The sequence below is a fragment of the Eschrichtius robustus genome, chromosome 14, assembly GCF_028021215.1.
Source record: "Eschrichtius robustus isolate mEscRob2 chromosome 14, mEscRob2.pri, whole genome shotgun sequence".
Taxonomy (NCBI): Eukaryota; Metazoa; Chordata; class Mammalia; order Artiodactyla; family Eschrichtiidae; genus Eschrichtius; species Eschrichtius robustus.
In genome coordinates, this window is record NC_090837.1 from 83,748,509 (window position 1) to 83,772,323 (window position 23,815).

The 23,815-nt window shown below is 36.4% G+C and overlaps 1 protein-coding gene across 2 annotated transcripts in view; it reads left to right on the forward strand.

Moving 5' to 3' along the window:
- MALT1 (MALT1 paracaspase) overlaps window positions 1-23,067 on the forward strand; it is a 60,066-nt gene extending 36,999 nt beyond the window's left edge. For both annotated transcript variants that reach the window (XM_068563312.1, XM_068563313.1), the window contains 8 exons: window positions 202-405; window positions 8,178-8,355; window positions 9,503-9,577; window positions 9,905-10,032; window positions 14,182-14,331; window positions 15,986-16,143; window positions 17,274-17,399; window positions 18,447-23,067. In XM_068563312.1, coding sequence (XP_068419413.1) covers window positions 202-405; window positions 8,178-8,355; window positions 9,503-9,577; window positions 9,905-10,032; window positions 14,182-14,331; window positions 15,986-16,143; window positions 17,274-17,399; window positions 18,447-18,887 — 1,460 coding nt within the window. In that variant the 3' untranslated portion in view covers window positions 18,888-23,067. The remainder of the gene's footprint in view (window positions 1-201; window positions 406-8,177; window positions 8,356-9,502; window positions 9,578-9,904; window positions 10,033-14,181; window positions 14,332-15,985; window positions 16,144-17,273; window positions 17,400-18,446) is intronic.
- The last annotated feature ends 748 nt before the right edge of the window (window positions 23,068-23,815 follow it).

Consider the following 23,815-nt stretch of genomic DNA (forward strand, 5'->3'; position numbering starts at 1 on the left):
CATCAATTAATTTCAGGTGTTTGATTCATCAGCCTCTGTATTCCTCAGTAGAGTTTATTGGTCTGCTATGTAAAGTGATCACTCTAAAATGAAGTTAAATAATGAAATCTTATTTGTAAAGCATTTTATTAGGTTTTATTTTAACTTTTATATCCTCCTTTAAATTTCTCCCCCTCGCCCCCTTTTTTTTTTTTTAAATAGCAAAGGACAAGGTTGCTCTTTTGATAGGAAATATGAATTACTGGGAGCACCCCAAGCTTAAAGCTCCTTTGGTGGATGTGTATGAATTGACCAACTTGTTAAGACAGCTAGATTTCAAAGTCGTTTCACTGCTGGATCTTACTGAATATGAGATGCGTAACGCCGTGGACGAATTTTTACTGCTTTTAGACAAAGGAGTCTATGGTAAGATATTTATCATCTTTGCTTTTATAATTATCCACTATTTTTCTTGTATAAGTTAGGTTAAGAGTTAAAAAACAGAGAAAGGCATGGTAAATGGATTGTTGAAAAGCTTTATTCTTGTAATAAAAGATGGATTTTGATCTTCATTCCATAGTTCCATATGACTAATTAGCTTGATGTCTTTACTTTCATGTGTCAAAACAATGTTGTTCTTATTAGAATTCTTACCTATCTTACGTGATTTTGTTTTATTGACTACGAGAGCTACAGTATAGTAAAGTTCAATGACCAAATAGCAAATTGTATATTCATATATGTAAAATATTACTCTGTGTGTGTGTGTGTGTGCGTGTGTGTTTAGAGTACAAAATGCTGTAACCGAATGAACATTTCACGTTTGTTTCCTTTTTCTAACTATTGCATAGTATTTTCAGGTCTTTTAGTGGGAACTACAATAGAATTTAACAAGAAAATGTTGGTGAGTGAGACATATGAAAACAATCAGTAAACTAAAGTTTTATGCAGATACAGTTAAAGATGGACCTCCACAAAAATTCTAACAGTAAATTTTTAATGGTTTTTCTCATTCTTTTAAATATGTTAAGAACACTACATATATGTCAGTGATTCTTTAAAGAGAGAATATGCTGTCAGTAGTAAGCAATTTCTTTGGTAATTTCATTCTTTTAGTGGGCATAACCACAAGCGTGGAACGGCCAGATGTTGTGCTGTGAGCCATGTTTCTCAGAGTTATTCTCACCACGATGTTGTGTAATAACATTCAACTGCCAGGAAAGTGACATTTCCAGGCCTGTTGTCAGGATGCCAACGATAAACAAAGCGTCGATTTGGCTTCTGTATCTTTCCAATTATTTTACTTCAGTAATTTCTAAATTTAGCCTTTTTACTTCTAATTAGATTCATATGATGAGGCAAGCTTGGTACAATTGCTAAAGGTTCTCAAAGTAGAATTTTTAATGGAAGAAAAAATTTTTTTCAAGATTTAACACATTACTGTATATGGGATGAGGGAAAGTCTTAAAATCGTACTAAATAAGTTTTAAATGAGTGTCTTCTTAAGTAATAAGGATTACAGTTGTTAGGCAAGTGAATCAACAAATTAAATCTCTCAGATTTGGGAATTCAACTATTATGCTGACGTTTTAATAACATAATCCTGTTTATGAGCATATAAAGTGATGAATCTGGGTGAATCCCTTCATTTTTCTTATGAAAATATGGTAGAACATACAATACTAATGTGCCTTTGTGGTAGTTGGTTTATATTTTTAGTCTCTAATAAGGTGGTTGGTTGATTATTTTTATATTACATAATTTATCTCCATTTTTAAGTGCATAGATAGATGGCTTAAACAGGAAAAGGCTTCTAAAACTTCCCCAAAAGTAAGGAGGTAGAAGGAAAAAATATTTACCGATTTAGGTTTTGGGATTGGTGAAGTATTTTAAGAGTGAGGGAATTATATGAAGAATTATGTACTTGATTATTTATTCTCATTTCTTATTGACATTATCACCTTGGCTTTAAGTCCTTTGTTTGGCTTTTTAAATCAAAACTTGTAATTGCCCCTGCAAGCTTGAGAACCAGAAATATTTAAAGTTGTGGCAAGAAGAGTTCAGCTTATGCTGAAGCTTTGCCCCAGTATGAAAACCTCAACTTGGAATATGGAATAAATAGGTATATTAAAGCAAAATGGCAGCTTAAGAAAGCCAGAAAAGATGTTTAAATACTACTGATTCATGTCTTAACAGGGTGGCTGCATTATATTTTGAAGTATTGTGAATATCCCAAACATCAGACACATCTACTTTCAATGTAAGTGTGGTAGAGGCCTGAGGGCGTAGGCATTCCCCTGGACTGTGCCCTGTGTCCAGCTGACAGCCCCGGGGGCCCAGGAGTACTTTGGGGGTAGGGGAGGCCGAGGCAGAGTCATAGGAATTTCACATTAGATGTGGGAAACACAGGCATTCAAGTTTATGCCCTTTTGTATTATAGTGCCCTTGGGTTCATGAGAGAAATAAAAATTAACAGAAAATAAGTAACTCAATTTTTAAACATACATAAACATTAAAAACACAATCTAAGAACAGGAATAACTGACTTAAATACTACATGTCCTTCATGTCCTTGAAGATAAATAAGGATAAAGATTTCAGTTGTATAGATAAACTAGGATGGAGAGTAACTACATATTTGGCTTGATATCCACCCTACCTAACACCTTTTTACATTCATCACTTGCTGAGGCTGAGATGTGCTTTGACAGAAAACAAGATTAAAGGAGTCCCCTAGAGTCTGTCATACAGAGTGAAGTAAGTCAGAAAGAGAAAAACAAATACCTTATGCTAACACGTATATCGGGAATCTAAAAAAAAAAAAAAAAAGAGAGAATGGTTCTGACAAACCTAGGGGCAGGACAGGAATAAAGACGCAGACGTAGAGAATGGACTTGAGGATACGGGGAGGGGGAAGGGTAAGCTGGGACGAAGTGAGAGAGTGGCATGGACATATATACACTACCAAATGTAAAATAGATAGCTAGTGGGAAGCAGCCGCATAGCACAGGGAGATCAGCTCGGTGCTTTGTGACCACCTAGAGGGGTGGGATAGGGAAGGTGGGAGGGAGGGAGACGCAAGAGGGAGGGGATATGGGGATATATGTATATGTATAGCTGATTCACTTTGTTATACAGCAGAAACTAACACACCATTGTAAAGCAATTATACTCCAATAAAGATGTTTTAAAAAATAAATAAATAAAATACAATGCTAATGTCAAACCTGAAAAAAAAAAAAAAGATTAAAGGAGTCTGGTCAGAATAAGGCCAAAGCCTCTTCACTCCAGAGGAATCATTCACGTCAGTGTAGCTCAGTGGTTAAGCAACGGACCTGAGAGTAACCAACCCCAGGCTCAGCGCCCTGGCTTTTCTGCTTCCTAGCTGTGTGACTATGAGCAAGTTATTACACTTTTCTAAGCCAAAAAGGACTTATAAAATGGATAGACTAAATTAATGAAGTTGTTACAGAATAAGTAAGATAAAATAATCATCCCTGTGTCTGGCACACTAAAAGCGCTCAAAATACTGTAGCTATTGTTGTCACAATTTCCTGAATTCAGATTTTCCTTCCCCGATAGATGGGGGATTTGGACAACATTCCACTTCAGGCCTCAATAGAGAAACCCAGCTTTCATCTGTTATTATGTATTACAGTTCAGTCTAAGGTTTCATTTGAAAAAAAAGGGGTTTTTAAAGTGATAGTGTGGTAAAGTGATGAAAACCAGCACACCAACATTTTATATTTTCTGAGAGTAAAGTTAACTAGAAAGCCAGCAGTAGATTATAAAGAGACAGTATAACAGCGCAGCAGTTACACTGGCTGGCATCCCACTTCCGAGTCTATCACTTATTAGTCAATGTGAATGTGGGTGAGCTATTAAACCTCCCGGTGTCTCAGCTTTTACATCTGTAAGAGGGGGATGATAACATTGGCTACCTTATTATGGGATATGTGTTGTGAGGATTATGAGATAATAAAAGTAAAGGGCTTTCTTCCAGCAGTGCCTGGCGTGTAGAAAGAGCTATGTAGGTCGATGGCGGCAGCGGTGGTGGTCATGGTGGTGCACGTTCTAATCAGAGCCCTGTGCCAGGTGCACTGCAGGCTCAACTCAAGTGGGAAAATCTTCCATTTAAACAATTATTTTCTCTCTAGACAAAAATAAATATCTGTGACAGACTATATTCTTAGAAATCATATTCCCAAGAAATAAAATTCCCAAAAGATCTAATTTATAAGATTGTATTTTTAACCACATTGAATTCTTTGACATTTTAAAAGAGATCTGTTTTGTCCTTCTATCCTTGAGTAACGAGGGTGGTTAATTAAATGTACAAGTAGTACTAGAGATGGAATTTTTAAAATACAGTGATTTGGCCTAGTTATTTAACATAAAAATGCTTAATCTCCTGCAGTATAATTTGTATGTAGACTTTGATACAAAATTCTTATTACACTTTTCATGAATTATTCTGCAGTGGAGAAAAGGTATTTTGTTGTCAGTGCCTTAATATCCATGATTGCAGAGCTGGGCATACAGCTCTGAAACACTGGACCACACACTTAGCTTTTCCTGGATGATGGAGGCTAAACCTTCCCTTGAAGTTGCTTCTTCTCCCAAGTCAAGTCTTGCTTGAGCCAGAATGTGTTAAGTGATACAATGGGAGCAATACCCATGCTTTCTGGTTGGCTGTCTCTTAATGATATCAGTTGTAGAAATGGTACCATTTCTACTGAAAGTCAGACTCTTTCTAGAAAGGTCTCCAGACCTACCTCTGCCCTGACCAGTTTGCATTGTTAATTTAATGCAGTCAAGAAGTAATTACTGAGTTCCTGTTATGTCCCTAGCCCAGATAAGGAGTATGCTGGGTGTTGAGGGAGATACAGAAAATACAGAACAAGACCTATACTCCAAGAAAATTACGGGACTTCCCTGGTGGTCCAGTGGTTAAGACTCCGAGCTTCCACTGCGGGGGGGCGTGGGTTTGATCCCTGGTGGGAGAACTGAGATCCCACATGCCACGTGGCCCGGCCAAAAAAAGGAAAGAAAATTATAAGTCCCTTAATATAGTGGGAGAGGGAGAAGACTGTAAATGGAATCCAAACACCTATCAGCTACATGATTTTAAACAAATAGTTTAATCTTTTAAAATTTGATTTCCTCACCTATTAAATAGGCCATTTAAAGATTGCTATATGGGTTTAAATCAGATCATGTATATGAAGGTGCTTTGAAAACCATGAAAATGCTACACAAATATAAAATTCCTGTTTTTATTATGATTACTTTTATCGGAGAAACTATATCTACGTAGAACCGTAAAATATCAATAAAGCAAATACTGTATATGACTTTAAGTGTCAAGAGTGCTGCTGTAGGATTTCCCAGCAGGGTGAGGCTGAAGTGTGTTAGAAAACTAGAGACCAGGTGATAAGTTGCCGAGGGTTCTGAACCTGAGATAAGGCTGGAGCCTTGGTGAAGATTTGGGTAGATGGAAAGGAGATCGTGACCTGAGCAGGGTCATGGAGGTTACAAATAAGCATGTCTTGCTCTGGAAGCAGGAAAGAGAGAGCAGAGTCAGATTTCGAATACCTGACAGAGTATAAATTTTACTCTTTTAAAGTATACAATTCAGTGGTTTTTAGTATATGCACAAAGTTGTGCAGTCACCTAATTCCAGAACATTTTCATCACCCCCCAAAAAAACCCCACATCCGTTAGCGGTCACACCTCAATCCTCCATACCCCAAACTCCTGGCAACAACAAATCAACTTTCTGTCTCTGGATTTGTTTATTGAGGACATTTCATATAAATGGAATCGCTCCATGTGCGTCCTTTTGTGTCTGGCTTCTTTCACTTAGCACAGTGTAGTTAAGGTTCTTCTGTGGTAGTGTTACTTTTATGGCTAATGAGTCATCCATTGTGTGGATATAGAACATTTTATTTGTCCATTCATCAGCAGATTGGCATTTAGGTGTTTTCCAGTTTTTGGATATTATGAATAGCGCTGCTATGAACATTCGTGTGCATATTCTTGTGTGGACACTTGTTTTCAGTTCTCCTGGATATTTCCCTTGGTGTGGAATTGCTGGGTCATATAATTCTGAGTTTTGTTTTTTTGACGAACTGCCTGACTCCAAAGTGCCTGCACTATTGTATATTCCTGCCGGAAATAAACGAGGTTTCCCATTTCTCTACATCCTTGTCAGCATTTGTTACTGCCTTTTTGATTATAGCCATGCTACTAAGTGTGAGATGGTATCTCATTGTTTTGTTTTGCATGGTTAATGATGTTGGGCATCTTTTCATGTGCTCATTTGCCATTTGTATATTGTCTTTGGAGAAATGTTTATTCAAATCCTTTGCCCGTTTTAAAATTGGATTGTCTTTTTATTGTTGAATTGAAGAGGTCTTTATATATTCTGGATACAAAGTGTCCTTATAGATGTAGGATTCGTCCTTACAAATATATATGTCCTTAGAGAAAGATAAGTATTTTCTCCCATTCTGTGGGTTGTCTTTTCACTTACTTGATCTTCACGGCTTAGTGAATTAAACCCACTCCCTTTGTCGTGATTTTCAAAATGCTATCTGTGCACTCTTACTTTCATTTCCAGCGATCATTTAATTCCTTGCCAGGCTAGTCTCCTTTCCATTAGCTGTCATTCCAGGCCCAAGCTTTGTTTCTGTGCATCCTGCCTGTAACGCACCTTGCTTTCTCTCTGCCTTTCCAGATCGTACCCTTTCTCTCAAGACCGTCCGTTATTGCTTCACCTTACACTGATATTCCTCTCTGCACTTTATTCATTTCATACAGGGTTGCCCTCCTCACATGATATATGGTATTTAATTAGATGCCGACTTTTCTTTAACTAATAACATGAGCATGCCTGAATGAATTGCAAGCCCCTCAGGGCCAGGGACTGTCTTCATTTCTTTTTCATTGTCCTCACTGCCTACATGATAATAATCAGGGCTCACTTGAGGTAGAATAAACCCACACTGAATATATGGGTGTGCCCATTTTGTCCTTTTTTACCCAAAGTGATACATATGAAGGACCCATTTTTCTCATTTAAATAGGAGTTCAAGAAAAGTAGGCAACCTGGATCCTGCCCTCTAGGGCCAAAGGAAGCGAGTTTTCATGGCCGTTTAAAGCCACATTCTTGCTAGGGGTTAGGGCTGCAACTACAAAGAGTTAGGGAACAAAAAAAAAAGCTATCTAAATGCCTTTTACTGTTCACTAAGGAAGCACATACTGATATTTTTGTTGTTGCTGTTTTTGGTTTGGTTTTGTTTTTACAACCAAAACAAACTTCTCTTCAAGAAGATGTTTAGAGTTGTTTGGTACAGTTTTTATCGTATCATTTCTCAGTAAAAAGAAAATGACTCATCTTTTTTTTTGGGGGGGTGGTGGTTGGGGGGTGCCTCACCGCACAGCTTGCGGGATCTTATTTCCCCGATCTGAAGCCGCGCCCCCTGCAGTGGAAGCGCAGTCTTAACCACTGGACCACCAGGGAAGTCCCATGACTCATCTATTGAACACTAAAACTAACCCAAATTTTAGATCATTTAATTCAACAGACCATAGGTGGAACATTAATGATATTTATATCTCATAATGAAAATAAATAACAATCCATAAAATGAGCTTTCTCTGCTTAGAAAAAGCTACATTTATATTTTTATAACTCTTACTAATATTGTAAGGAAATGCTATGGAATTGCATATACTTGACACTGTAGTGGCTGTTCATCTGAGTTGTGTTTATTCCTTCATCCATTAAATACTATACTCCTGCTGTGTGCCAGGAATGCACAGATAAATGTAAGACTGCCCTGCCCTGAAGAAGTTTCTGGTTTCACAGAGGAGACAGATGAGTCAGCAAAGAAGTCCTTAGCCTTTTTGTGTATTTTAACATCATGAGATAAAACTGCATTCCATATGATACCATTGGTTACAAATGTATTACCTTTATGAATTAAAATACACTTCTGGATAGCATCTTGATGTTGGTTGAAAATTCAGTACTTAAATGAAGACTGTTGTCAAAATAATTTAATACAAATTCAGTTAACACTGAGTTGTGTTTATAGTTGCACATCTCTTAAATAAGCATGCATTAACGTCTTTTTTTTCTTAAAGAGCGCTACATGTTCAGAGTGCAATTTCTCTTTTTTCTTGCTTTTCAGGACTATTATATTATGCAGGACACGGTTATGAAAACTTCGGGAACAGCTTTATGGTCCCTGTTGATGCACCAAATCCATATAGGTCTGAAAATTGCCTGTGTGTACAAAATATACTGAAATTGATGCAAGAAAAAGAAACCGGACTCAATGTGTTCCTGTTGGACATGTGCAGGAAAAGGTAAACTGTCCATTCTTTATATACTGAAGCTTGTTGGTCAGTTAAATGTCAACCTTGACAAGTTAAATCTAAAGGCAAACCTGTGCATGGTAGGAATCACTTAAGTTTGTGACTTTTAGGTTATAGACTGAAACTGATAAAGAAGAAAACTAGAGGAAAATATATTTTCTGTGTGTGTTTTACTTTTTCCTGTCTGCTCTAGAACAAAAGTGAAGAACAAAAGGGCCATGGGTATTTTCTCATAATAGAAAAGATACAGGGACTTCCCTGGTGGCGCAGTGGTTAAGAATCCGCCTGCCAGTGCAGGGGACACGGGTTCCAGCCCAGGTCCGGGAAGATCCCACATGCCACGGAGCAACTAAGCCCGTGCACCACAACTACTGAGCCTGCGCTCTAGAGCCCGTGAGCCACAACTACTGAGCCTGTGTGCCATAACTACTGAAGCTCGCGGGCCTAGAGCCCATGCTGCGCAACAAGAGAAGCCACCGCAATGAGAAGTCCGCGCACCACAATGAAGAGTAGCTCCCGCTCGCCACCAACTAGAGAAAGCCCGAGTGCAGCAACGAAGACCCAACGCAGCCAAAAATAAATAATATAAATAAAAATTAAAATTAAAAAAAAAAAGAAAGAAAACATACAGCTCTTCAGCCTCCCTTTAGAACGTTTCTAACAATCCCTGCAGCTGTTCCTCCAGGAATTAGCAGAGACACCATGCATGGAGTGAGGGCCTCTAGTTAGTCGTGGTATTGCAGACAGAGAAAGTCTAACTGAAGCAGATGTTTGAAGATTTGGATCCCATTTGTCTGCCATTGTGTTACTAAGGAGTGGAGCCAATGATGATTCTACTCAGATTTAGTGTTTTGCTTGCTCAGCTTTTACCAATCAAAATCCAATGCCCGAATTCAAACGTAACTCCAGTTTTAAAGCTAACAAGAAAAAAGGTGTGAGGCTCTGCCGTCTCAATAGTTTAGGAGCCCTGGATTACTTTTGGTAAATATGTAGCTAATAAGATAAAGGAATTTGAACCTATAATTTTAAGTTATGGGTAATAGGATAGTATCATGTTTATTATTTATGTTCTTTTAAGAATGCTGTTTTAACTTTTCATATTTGTATCTGTCCTTCTCCTCTCCTACCTTTTAAATAGAAATGACTACGATGATACCATCCCAATCTTGGATGCACTAAAAGTCACTGCCAATATTGTGTTTGGATATGCCACGTAAGAAACTTTTATGTTTATGTTGAGGATTCCTTCATTCTTTGATGACTTCTTTTTGATTGTAGACTAGAAGCCTAGAAATATCCATAGCCATCTAGGCATAAATTTGCCTCGATATTCTTGATAGAAATTTTTAAATAATTGACTTTAGCACTTCATGGCTTGGCATCTTCTTTTTACTAAGCACCAAAGCATTTAGTTCTTGCTTAAAGATGAACTCTTTAACTGGGATGCCGTGTGAGAGGCAGGGGAGTGCTTGAGGCTCATCAGTTTTTGCAGAAGCCTCATGCGGCAAGTGTTTGCTTTTTTAAAAATGTCTTTTTTCAGGTGTCAAGGAGCAGAAGCCTTTGAAATACAGCATTCTGGGTTGGCAAATGGAATCTTCATGAAATTTTTAAAAGATAGATTATTAGAAGAAAAGAAAATAACTGTGTTACTGGATGAAGTTGCAGAAGGTAAAATAAAAACTAAAGAGAAAGCTACTCAGGGTTCTCTGTTGGGTCATTATTTTATTCCTGTTGTTACTGTGCGGATCTGGAATTTGTATTTATCTTATAAGACAATTTTTTTTATACAGTGTTCACAATATAATGTTTTTTATAGAATGTTCACAGCTACATGCATCTGTGCAGTATGACTTGAACTACAAGTCTGACCCCAGACATGGTTGTGAAATAAATGAAGTTTAATCCTCAGAGCTCTTTACCTTGTTTCTATGCTTAGTGCCTGATGCTGCCCAGGCTGCTTATTTGCAAAAAAAAAAAAAAAAAAAAAAAAAAAAATTGTCTAATGAGCATCCTCTTTCAGGATCAGACAGATAAACTTTACAGAAATGCTGAGACCCTATGGGGAAAAGCTGGGTTCTTTTTTTTTTTTTTTTTTTTTTTCTTGATGAACTTAGTAGTTTTAAAATTCTGCTTTAAGGACAGGATCCTAGAGGTCTAACACCATGTCTTCCATTCCCTTCTGTTGCTTCCTTCCCTGCCTGGCATAATGCTGTGCTCGTGTCAGGTGCTGAATAAGCACATGTGACAGCCGTAGATTGACATGTGTTTTTTGAAATGCCATTTTACAAGTCATATCAGAAAGAAGGCAGTTCTTTTGCAAACTGGCTCACTAGCAAATGGAGTTTCATGGATGTTCCAAAGATGGCAGCTTGAGTGTATGGTATCTGAGTGTTTCACGACCTGCTGTTAATCACATTCGTTTATTTTCATGTTTTTGTCGGTGTAGATCCCTTAGCTGGATCACTTAACTACTTTCCCCTTTAATGTAGACAGTCAGAGCTTTGGCCCTCCTTCTTCAACCAAAGAAGTTCTGCTTTTATCTGTTTTACATATTATGTGGGCTTCTATTTAAGTTCTCATTTGAAGACAAAGTTCTGGTGCTTAAAAAAAAAAAAGCCTTTGGAGTATGTCAGTTATTTTCAAAGTGAGATCTGTGAAGGTGCTTCAGAGACTCTAAAATGTTTTATTCTAATTTTAGTCTTTAAGATATATTAACTATCTTAAAACTTGGTAAAAAGCACCAGTTCACCCACATATGATATATACTTTGTTGTTATGGCAATGAATGGCATCCCAGTATGTGCTATGAGTTTATATTTGAACTTCTGGATTATATTTTTATTTTATTATATATTTGAACTTTGGATCTTCTGGATAACTTAAAAATATTCAGAAAAAAAGTAAGTATTCAAAGATCATAGACCAAATAGCTAAGGCAGAAAAACTACCTTTCCAGTTTCAATTGTGTACCAGTGCAACAAAATATGAAATAAGCTGATTGCTGTTACAAGGCTCTAGTTGTCAATCTGTGACGCCAGATTTTGATTTTTGTACTCCAGACATAATTATTGTTAAGTTGCTTGAAATTGCAAAATAAATTCTTTCCTATCTAGTTTTGGCAGTATGGCATTTAAGGGACCCAAAAACCATCTTACTATATAAAACTCCAAGACCTGCTAGAAAAAATTATTTAATTAGTATTTAATTTTTAATGATGTAAGTCCCTTAGAACATACTTCTGACAGTTTTTATTGTGAAATTAGTTGTTCAACATGAATCTCAGACCTTGTGACAGTAATCTACATCCAACTATATGTTCCCTCTCTCTCTTTCCTTGCCCCCCCTTACATGGTAACCATCATTCTAAATCTTGTTTATCATTCCCTTGATTTGCTTCTTACATAGTTTTAACTGAGTTTATATTATGTCTGCAAGAAGTATGTATATTTTAATTTTAGTTGTTTTTAACTTTATCAAAAGATATTATGCTGTGTATTTGGGACTTGAAGTTTTTCAATTAATGTTATATTGCTAAGAGTAATCCATATTGTTGCATGATTGTGGTTCATTCATTTTGACTGTATTATAATAGTCTACTGTGCAAACATACTAGTCTTTTCAGCTGCTCTCCTGTTGAGCATTTGAGTTACATCCCAGTTTTTGCTATCATGAACAGTACCGTTGTAACAATCTCTTATATGTCTCCTGGAGTACGTATGCAAGAGTTTCTTTGGGGTATAAATCTAGTATTTGGAATTACTGGATCGTGGGGTATGTCAGTATTCAATTTTAAGAAATAATGCCAAACCGTTTTGCAAAGTGGTTGCACCAATATACACTTACCCTGTTCCCCATAATGTACAAGAGGTAGCGTAAATCCGCACTCTCTTCATCACTTCATATGTCAGACTTTTATTTTTGCCAATCAGATGTGTTAAATACTATCTCATTGTGGTTTTGATTTGGGTTTCCCTGATTGTTAGGGATATTGAACATGTTTTCAATGGCAATATGTATGTCCTCTTATGTGAAAATCTCCTCGTGTCCTTGGTCCATTTTTCTATTGTGGTGTTTTTGCTTTTCTTAACTGATTTAGAGGAATTCTGATATGTTCTTGATGTCGCACTAGCTAGGACCTCTGAGACATTCTTGAATAAAAGTAGTAGTGGTAGACATTCTTGCCTCATTTCTGATTTTAAAGGGAATGCTTCTAATATTTTCTCATTTAGAATCAATGAATTTAAATCCAACGTGATAATCTTTTTCCTGCAACTAGAAAATTTAGTTCAACTACATTTACCGTAGGCTTTTCGTATCTGTTTTAACCATTTAATTTTTTATTTGGCTCATTCTTCCTTTTTCATCTTTTAAAAAATTGATTTCTATATCTTCTCTCCTACAATATAATTTTATATATGCTCACGACCCTTAGGCTCCCCCCCAACCCCCAATATGTTGATATAACTTAGTTCTCAATTGTTTGATATATTCCTCCCTCCCATTCTCTGTGTGTGTGTGTGTGTTTATATAATAATCATATATATAAAATCACACTCTGTCTTTCTCTCTCTGACCTTACTATTGGTGAAAGACAAACATTTGGAATCTCTTTGTGAGCAAAAGGGATAAAGTCTTAGAGTTTTATGTCTGTTTTTCCCAGATAAGTAACTACTTTTCCAAGACAGATATTAATTTATTTTTATTAATATATACAGAAATGGGATAAATTTATTGTAATGTATTCATACAAAAGAATATCTGGTTTTATAAATTTAAATTGAGATTTGTTAATATTCATAAGTCTCTAAATCATATTGAATGAAAATAGTATTATAAAAATATGTGTATAACATTTTTGTTAAGTACAAAATCTAAAACGTGGGCACATACTATTTACCAATATCTACATGAGTGAAAATTAAAATATGCATAAGAATATATACAGAGTACTTTGGTTACTTTGAGTTGAGGGAGGACCGTGATGGTGCTTTAACATATTGGTAGTTTTAACACATTATTTCCTTTTTTGCTTACTCATAACTGTGTCATCATTTGTTTATTATGAGAATGTATTTGTTTATCATGTTGAGAATGTATTTCTCAACAGAGTATAGACATAAAATTATGACTGCCCATACAGTAAAGAAATATACTTTTAGCTCTTTGTAAATTTCAAGGCTTAAAATATTGGGGATTCATTAATAGAATTATAGAAGATAAAAGCTAGAAAGGGGCCTTTAGAAGTGAGCTGGTCCAGTATTTTATTTTTTTAATTTATTTATTTTATTAATTTTTATTTTTGGCTGTGTTGGGTCTTCATTGCTGCACGCAGGCTTTCTCTGGTTGCGCAAGCGGGGGCTACTCTTTGTTGCGGTGTGGGCTTCTCATCGCGGTGGCTTCTCTTGTTGCGGAGCACGAGCTCTAGGCGCACGGGCTTCAGTAGTTGCAGCATGCGGGCTCAGTAGTTGTGGCTCACGGGCTCTAGAGCACAGGCTCAGTAGTTGTGGCGCACGGGCTTAGTTGCTCCGTGGCATGTGGGATCTTCCCGGACCAGGGCTCGAACCTGTGTCCCCTGCATTGGCAGGCGGATTCCTAACCACTGTGCCACCAGGGAAGCCCCCTGGTCCAGTATTTTTACCTGTTTGCTCACTGCTATATCCCTAGCACCTGGAACCATGCCTGGCACGTAGTAGGTGCTTGGTAAATATCTGTTGAGTGAATAAGTGATACTGACGATATAGCGTGATTTGTAGGAGAGTTCTTGGTCTAAATGAAAGGATGTGGTCTTAAAACTAATATTCACTTCTTATCTTTTAGATATGGGTAAATGTCACCTTACCAAAGGCAAACAGGCGCTAGAGATTCGAAGTAGCTTATCTGAAAAGAGAGCACTTACTGACCCAATACAGGGAACAGCACATTCTGCAGAATCTCTGGTGCGGAATCTCCAATGGGCCAAGGCACATGGTACAGTAAAGTCTATTTTCTATGAGCTATTTCTATAATATGTTTATATAAAATCATAAAGTGTTTTACCTTCTGAATATACAGCTTTCCTCCGAATTTTGTAGGGAAAATATTTTAGCCTAGTGAGTAAACCCAAGACTAAGCAAAGGTTTCAGTTATAGATATTACATTGATTTGATGTTGGAAATATTAAATTAACCCATTATTTCACCTTTGGTAAAATTAAAATGATCATTCGTAAATTCTATCTTTAAAACTATTTTCAATTTGTCTAATATACAATCCCTTAGATTCTCCTATATTGTGAGATGTTGAAGTGTGCCACTTCAAAAATCAGACAGGCCCCTACTTGATAAACGTGTTATCTGTAAAATGGGGACAAGAAGTAGTGCTTACTTGATAGGGTTGTTGATATTGAATGAAATCACATGTAAAGACACAAACATGACGGTCAGCAAATACTGAATACTTATAAATATTACTGAGCATTAACTGAGCTTGTCTCCTTGACATTTGAATCCATGGGTTGGTGAGCAAGAGAAAGAAGGTGAGGCAGAAATCATCTGCAACTTAATCACCTCTGGTAATTCTATGTGATTTAGTGAAAAAATAAGTTTAAATTATTGGCTGAAATAATGGTTGGTTGAATCTTCTGTGAATCCCAAATATCTATGCTGTGGATACATTATTAAGTGATAACTGAAAATTAATTGTATTTGTTGAACTCCTATATAATGTCTTTCTTTTCGTAACAGTTTGTTCTCTAAGATATATTTTTGGTAAATTAACACATTGAAGCACATTAAAATGCAAAATGCCATAAATATATTGTCTTGGCATTCCAGATAATTGGATAAGTAGTTAAAATTCTTTTTCTTTAAAAAAGCTCTAAAACAACAACAAAAATCACGGTTAAGAACAACCGTAAACAAAACCTTCCATAAAATGAAATTAAAAGGTCAGATAGGGACTTCCTTGGTGGCGCAGTGGTTAAGAATCCGCCTGCCAATGCAGGGGACACGGGTTCGAGCCCTGGTCTGGGAAGATCCCACATGCCGCGGAGCAACTAAGCCCGTGCGCCACAACTACTGAGGCCCGCATGCCTAGAGCCCGTGCTCTGCAACAAGAGAAGCCACCGCAATGAGAAGCCCGCGCACCGCAATGAAGAGTAGCCCCACTCACCGCAACTAGAGAAAGCCCGTGCGCAGCAAGGAAGACCCATCGCAGCCAAAAATAAATAAGTAAATTCATTAAAAAAAAGTAGCAGAATTGTTAAAGATAAAGCATAATGTCACTGCGTAGTTTATTTAAAACTATTTTCATGAAGAATAAGGAAACAGTGAAAATATATCTACAATTGTATGTATACTTTTGATTACCACTATAAAAATTATGTATGCAGAGGGACAAGAGCTGTAAGAAAATAGAAAACAAAAGATACTTGCTTGACCAGTAGAATATTGCACTCTTTTTTTTTAAATGTGTGTGTGTGTGTGTGTGTGTGTGTGTGTCTTTAAACCATGTTAGTTAATATAACATTTTTAAGCAGCAGAAATAGCTCTAATTGTATTTTGCCTCAAAGAATGTTTGTTTGCCACTTAACATCAGAAAACTTACGAAGCATTCTTTAAATATTTATAAATTGTTTTTTCAGAACTTCCAGAAAGTATGTGTCTTAAATTTCAATGTGGTGTTCAGATTCAATTAGGATTTGCAGCTGAGTTTTCCAACGTCATGATAATCTATACAAGTATAGTCCACAAACCACCTGATATATTAATGTGCGATGCCTATGTTACCGATTTTCCACTTGTAAGTCTTTTTCTTCTATTTAAAATATAATGATATATCCTCACTTACTAACAACTAAGTTTTTGAAAACTTAAAAGTTGATAAATGTAAAGGAAATGTAGACATATTTATTACACTTATAAAAATATTTGTGTTTCAGTAATGATAGTCATAATATTTAAAAACTGATTGCCAAAATACCTTAAATATGTTGTTTGGAAATGTCTGAAGTTCACCCAGGAAAGAAGGCTTTAATTTCCCTTACCCTAAATAGGATATCAAATATGAAGGAATAAAACGTGCTATACATATGTCCAGAATAACTTCCTTTTAAAAACGTTTCCAAAAACGTTTCCAAAAAAGTTACTACAACAGTGTAAGTCGTATTTGTAAAGCTATAGTAGTATATTGGAAGAATGGAAACCTAGTTCTTTCCAAAACATTTATTTCATATTGGCCTAAGGAAGCCACTAAACAATATCCCTCTTTCCTACATAGTTGTAGTAAATTGAGACGTAAGCACGGAGTAAGGCAAACAATCCAAAACATCTCCTTTGCTTCTGATAAAGCCTTGATGGAGGACATTTGCTCAGTGTGACCCCCGGAATTAGACAGGTCTGTGCACCAGTCCCGGCAGCTCTGGACCAGGATTGGCCCCCAGGCACTGGGCAGGCGGAGCCTGAGGGCTGCTCTCTATAGAGTCACAGAGTAGGTCTCCTGCTCTCGACAGCCGTTGCCTCTAAAAGAAAAAAGGGAAAAGCTGCCTTTGGCATGTTTACTTATTCCTGTTAAACATACAAATCACATAAATCCCCCTGCACCTTCCCAAAAGTGATGAATAAGGAAGGAGAGAATCCAGGAATCAAACACTAATGGGGCTCGAACTTAAAAGGAAACTTGAGGACACTTAGAAGTGTTTGTAGGAATAGTTTGAAAGTAACTGTCCTTTCAGAGCTAACTTCTTAAGTGTATGGGTGAGGAATTTAGAATTTACTCTAGAATGTTATTTTCATTGTATCTCTAGCCCTGGGTAAGGGATTACCTACTCTGACGACAGTTCATCGGAGAGCAGTACCTGTTAAGATGTTTTATGGTCAGATGATGTTGTGACTTCCATTGATTTCATTAATAACGTTTGCTGATTTTCACAGGACCTAGATATTGATCCAAAAGATGCAAATAAAGGGACGCCCGAAGAAACTGGCAGCTATTTAGTATCAAAGGATCTTCCCAAGCATTGCCTCTATACTAGACTCAGCTCACTGCAAAAATTAAAGGTTATTACTTTTCCTGTCTATAACTACTAAGGGAAAACTTTATGAAAGTGAAAATGCATTTTTGCCTGTGAACCTTGAATTGGTCCATAGATGTGCTGCTGCTTTGCGTATTAAGTTGAAGTAGAGCGAACGGCTGGCTGTGCAGCACGTCTCAGTGACCTTTTGCATGTTGTATTCTGTCCCTGATAATGGCCTGAGGATTTGTGTGTGAGAATGCAAGTAATTACCCTCCATGGTGTTAAAAAGTTAGAGACAAAAAGCATAGTCTACTTATAAATATCTTAGCATTTTCAGTTAAGCATTTCCTATTTCTGACTTTCTACAAAACGTAACAAATTAGAATTGGAATTTATTTTGATCTTTTTTCATTTCTCATTGACCTTAAATCAGAAACAACATGGTACATGGTCTATAGGGTTGAGCTTTCTAATAGAACCAAATTCTTGCCAAAGTGAGTTTTTATTTATAGCCAAAACTTGGGGAATGAAGTGAGCACTATTGACAGTCATGCGAGGACAGTCATAAACCTGCTGTCGCCCCGTTCATGGCTAATCTACTTACACTCTCCTTGTATCTTTGAACTTCTGTCCGTTATCTGATTCAATTATACTTCTCCACCTATGATTGTGATTATTCCGCTAAACAAAACAGCTAAACAAAATTTTGACCTAGATGTAAAGCCAGTTATTGTTTCATTAAAAGATCATTCCCCATCTCCAGTAATAGGGAAAGATAGTTTCCCAAGCCCCACTGCTTGGAAAATACCTTTTCCCTGTTCATCAAGAATACAATACCAGATCTCTACGATTTTGACTATACTAATTCAAAATATTGAATGAGGGAAAAGGAAGCTAATTCTAGCCGGCCTTTCTTAGTATAGGGAAGGTGTAAAGGATACCTTGAGGGTCTGGAACCTGGGAAACAGGAGTGAGACTGGGTTTTTGTTGTTGTTTGGTTTTGTCTGTGTGTTTGTGTGTGAATGATAGTCTAAGATTGATATACTTTCAGGGTTGATGAAGATGACAAACATTTTCTTTTCCTTTTCAGGAACATCTAGTCTTCACAGTGTGTTTATCATATCAGTACTCAGGATTGGAAGATACCGTAGAGGAAAAGCAGGAAGTGAATGTCGGAAAACCTCTCATTGCTAAACTAGACATTCACCGAGGCTCCGGACGGAAGACTTGCTTCCAAACTTGTGTTATGTGTAACAGCCCTTACCAGAGCTCAACAGCCGTGTCCGTGGGAGCTGGCCATTATCGTTCATCTCAAGACTCATTCTGTGGTGTTTACCATTCACATCTTAGTAACTCAAGTAATGTGATGCCGTCGGATAGTTGTCGTTGCAGCCGGACTGCAGATGCATTTATTTCAAGTCATCATACCCACCATTGTTCATGTCAGTTTGGCAGAAGCAATGTGCCAGTAGAGACAACTGATGAAATACCATTCAATTTCTCTGATGGGCTCAGAATTTCTGAAAAGTGACCTTTTTGTTTTTGAAAGTTATCATAATTAATAGATGTCTCATCCAACAGTACTTAACATAAAGTGAGGTATTGGGGAGAAGCAAATATATATACATGTGGAAAGAAAAAATTAGTAACAGCTGTTTCATGGCAAACTCAGGACTTTGAGATGTTGGAATTATATTATTTAACTACGGACTTCCTCTTTTAAGATTCTGTGAATTGGTTGATTTGTTCTGTAAGTATGAAGTACGGATGTGTATATGTTTATGTGTATATAACAAAAATGTTTTCATTTTGACCACTCTGAAGTAAGAACAGTGGGAATGGCATTACTGTAGAATAAGTCATTGTATTTTTAGAGCCAGAAAATGTACCTTGGTGATCATCAGGCTTAACCTAATTTTATCAGTGGGAGAAACAGATTGAGGCATCTTGTTTAAGTTAGAGCTGAGACCTCCAGGCTTCTAGTCCAGTGTTTATTCCACTACACACTGCCTTCCTGACAGGTTCTGAGACAGGTAGTATTTTTGTAGATAGATTTAAAGATATATAAGTATGGATATCTGTATATAATCTAGAAATGTATGAACTTTAGTTTGTGATTATAGGACTTTGCTGCAAATGCCAGTTAAGAGGTTTGTATATAAATCTTATGTATAACAGGCTGAAATTTCTTAAGGTCATGAAAGCACGTGAGAAGTGACAAGATGTTTGTCTATGTTAAAGCCCTAGACAGCAGGATAATTTTGCTACTGGATGACCTTGGTAGCTCTTTACCTGAATCTTACAAATATTGGACATGTCCTTCCTTAATAAGGTGTATTTTCTCATTTTACTGGCCTTAGGAGACAGTCACCTTTGGTTCTACCTAAAAGCAAGTTTAAAAAGCAGCTGGCAATAAAAAGGTTGAATTAGTAGTTTTAAAACATCCCACAAAGAAAATCCCAGGCCCAGATGTCTTCACTGCTGTATTCTACCAGACACTTTTTAAAGAAGTAGCACCAATCCTTTGCAAACTTTTTCCAAAAATAGGAGAACACTTCCCAAGTCAATCTTTTGAGGCCAGTATTACCCTAATACAAAACCAAGGACATTGCAAGAAAACTACAGAGCAATATCTATTATGACTATAGACACAAAAAATCATCAACAAAATACTAGCAAAATATGAGAAGTGTCATACACCACGACCAAGTGAAATTTATCCCAGGAATGCAAGGTTGGTTTAACATCCAAAATTAAACATAACGTGTAAATTATCTTGTTATCCACAATAGTTATATTCTATAATGTCACTATGAATACTGAATTAGCGAATACAGAGCCATTGCTCCTAGGGGAAATGTGTGTGTTTTACACATATACATGTCTCAAATAGACTGTAACCTTAAATCCTAAAAACAGTTTATCCTGGTAGAGTCTGTTTATTTTATAAGAGACAAAATGAGGTTCAGAAGTATTAAGTGACTTGCCTGAGGCCACCCAATTAATGGGCCAGACTTGGGATTCAGACCCATCCAACTGGCCCCAGAGCCAGAGCTTCTTGCACTATACTGCCTTTCCGCATGCCTTCTCCATCCTTTGGCCATCTCTGCAAGAGAGCTGAAACAAGAAGGCAAAGCATTGCCTTGTTTGACCTCAGCTGAGAACATGCACCTCAAGGAACTCAGTTTTTTTCACCAGTCTGCACATGTCCATGAATGGTCATAAAAGTGCTGCAAGTATTGACTTTAGGGTTATAAATAAATTTTAAATAAGTAAATAGGCAAATTTACAAACACAGAATCATGAATGAGGATCATGTTCCTAAAGATCAAAATTACCACATTGTCTTGTCTTAATGTATACAGAAAAAGCATTTGATAAAATTCAGCACCCTTTCATGATAAAAATACTCAAGAAACTAGAAATAAAAGGGGAACGTCCTCAGGATGATAAAGGGCATCTACCAAAAAACCACACCTACTTAAACATCATACTTAATGGCGACAGACTGAATACTGACTGCTTTCCCCCTAAGATCAGAAATAAGACAAGGATTTTCACTCTCACCACTTCTATTCAACACTGTACTTGAGGCACTAGCCAGGGCAATTAGGCAAGAAAAAGAAAGGGCAACCATATTGGAAAAGAAGTAAGACTATATGTATTCAGAGATGACATGATCTTGTTGTATATAGAAAATTGTAAGGAATTCATTTCAAAACTAATGAGTTCAACAGGTTGCAGGATAGATACAAAGATCACCATACAAAAATCAGTTTTATTTCTATACTAGCAATGGACTTTCTAAAATTGAGGGTTTTTTTTTTTTTACTCCTGTTTATAATAGCATTAGATGAATAAAACAAAACTACAGAACATTGTTGAAAGAAATTAAAGAAGATGTAAATAAATGGAAAGACATCTTTGTTGATGGATTGGAAGGCTTAACACTGTTTAGATGGCAATGCTCCCCAAATTGGTCTACAGATTCAATGCAATTCCCATCAAAATTCCAGCTGGCTTTTTTGCAGAAATTGATAAGCTGATAAAATTCACATAGAAAGGCAAAAAAACCCACAATACCCAAAACAATCTTGGAAGAGAACAAAGTGGGAAGATTCACACTTAACCAATTTTAAAATTATTACAAAGCTATAGTAATCAAAACAGGATAGACATTACAAAGGAATATAAAATGTAACAGTCCAGAAATAAACCCATACATTTTATGATCAATTGATATTTGGTAAGGGTGCCAATACCATTCAATGAGGAAGAGTAGTCTTTTCAACAAATGATCCAAGGACAACTGGATAGCCACGTGCTATCCAGTGGCTATCCCTAGATAGCCACTTACGGTATAAGAAAGGCTATCCCTTCCTTATGCCATACACAAACTTTAACTCAAAATGGATCATACACCTAAATAAGAGCTAAAACTATAAAACTCTTACAGGAAAACAGAGAAGTAAATCTTTGTGACCTTGGGCTAACCAACAGCTTCTTAGATACAGCACCAAAAGTACAAACAAGGGAAAAAAAAATAAATTGGACTTAATCAAAATGAACTTTTGTGCTTTAAAGGACACCATCAAGAAAGTAAAAAGCCCACAGAACGAGAGAAAAATTTTGAAAATCACATCTGATAAGGGGTTTGTATCAAATATATAAAGAACTCATAACTCATAATAATGAGCCTTTTATATGCTAGTGCTTAATTATGGTTTCTGTAGAGCAGTAACCAATGGATTTTCTGTGATGATGGAAATCTTGTATATCTTCACTCTCCAATATGAGAGAATGGGGCTAGAAGGTAGGTAGGGTAAAGGGACTTTCTGCCTTTCACTTTATATTTTCTGTATATTTGAATTTTTAAACCAAGCATGTATTTATAATTTTAAAACATTGAAAAAATAAGAATGGTGCATTTTTTTCGTCTTTTCCATCAGCCATGCTTTTATTTTACTTGAATCTCTCACACCAATTGCTTTGTAATATTAGCATAGGATTTTGTTATGTACATCAGTGGAATTTAGGAAAGGTAACCTATCCATACCAATGACAATGTGAGGAAGAGATTAGGATAGTAAAGGCTCACTAAATCCAAAGCTAATACTTGATTCTGGAGAAGGTATTTTCTGGAAAGTAACTTTAAAAATTATAAGTTACATGTTTTCTAATAAAAGAAAAATCAAACCTAAATACATGGGATCATTTGAATGTAAAACATTAAAGTGTTGTTCATCCAGAGGTGAACAGGTAAATAGAGGTATAGCCTTAGGAAAGAAAGTCTTTAAAGAATACTGAAAAGGGGCATTTAGACCTTTTGTTTTTCCTTAATCTCCAAATCTAACTTGCACATGAAGCAACAATGAGGTGGTCTCAGTAATCACAATTTTTTTCAACTCGTGTCAAACTCAAGAAATTCAATTATGTATCCATAGCTCAGATAACTGCTATATTGACACATAGATCTGCACAAGTTCAGTGTCAGGATGAGATCCGATTTTTTTTATTTTTTAAGGGCCAATAAATTTTAAGTTGTTTTCTGTTGTTTAAATGTTCCCCTGGTATTTGTATGCTGTTGCTTTCAACTACCAACTGTTGCCAAAAACTCAGGATTTACACATTACTTTCATGTATTTCAACCTGTTTTTCTAGCTTAACATTGTGAATTTTATCCAGGCCCAACCAAAATAAGTTTTCAATACTTGCCCTTGAATTACATATTTCTCATATTGATAAACTGTTAGTAAAGAAAAATATACCCAGAAATAATGTTTGTATAAACGTAATTTTTTTTTTTTTCTGTTTGACAGCATTAATACTTTAGCAGACACAAAGTTTGGCTTTACTAAAGTCTGAGTCCACTCCAAGTGGTGTGACTTAAAGTGTGTTATTTATCTCGTGTATGCTTTTTCTATTTCTTTATCTGTAAAACAGGGATGATGATATCATAGGGCTTATAATACTTTACAGGGTTGGCAATACTCAAATTCCTGTAAAGTGCCAGCTTTTTGAAAAGGATCATCATTCTCCAAATCTGGCATTCTCAAAATCATACCAGTCCCTACACAGGGCGCAGTATTTGTTATTAAGGTACTTCCTACAATGCACTTTTCATAGTATTGGCAATGCATATTGGCTTCTAAAGTAAGTTGCGATTGAATTTTGTTCACTCCAGATTCACTTTTCAAAAAGTATGGAAATTGAACGTCCCCAGCCGTTAATGTTACATAAAGTACTTTACACACAAAAACAATTTGATTAGCAATGTTTCTAATTGGTGGGATTGTCTTTGCTTACCTGTATTTTCCAGTTTTTATACAGAGAACAACTATAGTTTTAAAGTATATAGTTTAAAATTCTGAGCATCAATAAGTTTGTTTTTGGGGCTTCCCTGGTGGCGCAGTGGTTGAAAGTCTGCCTGCCAATGCAGGGGACACGGGTTCGAGCCCT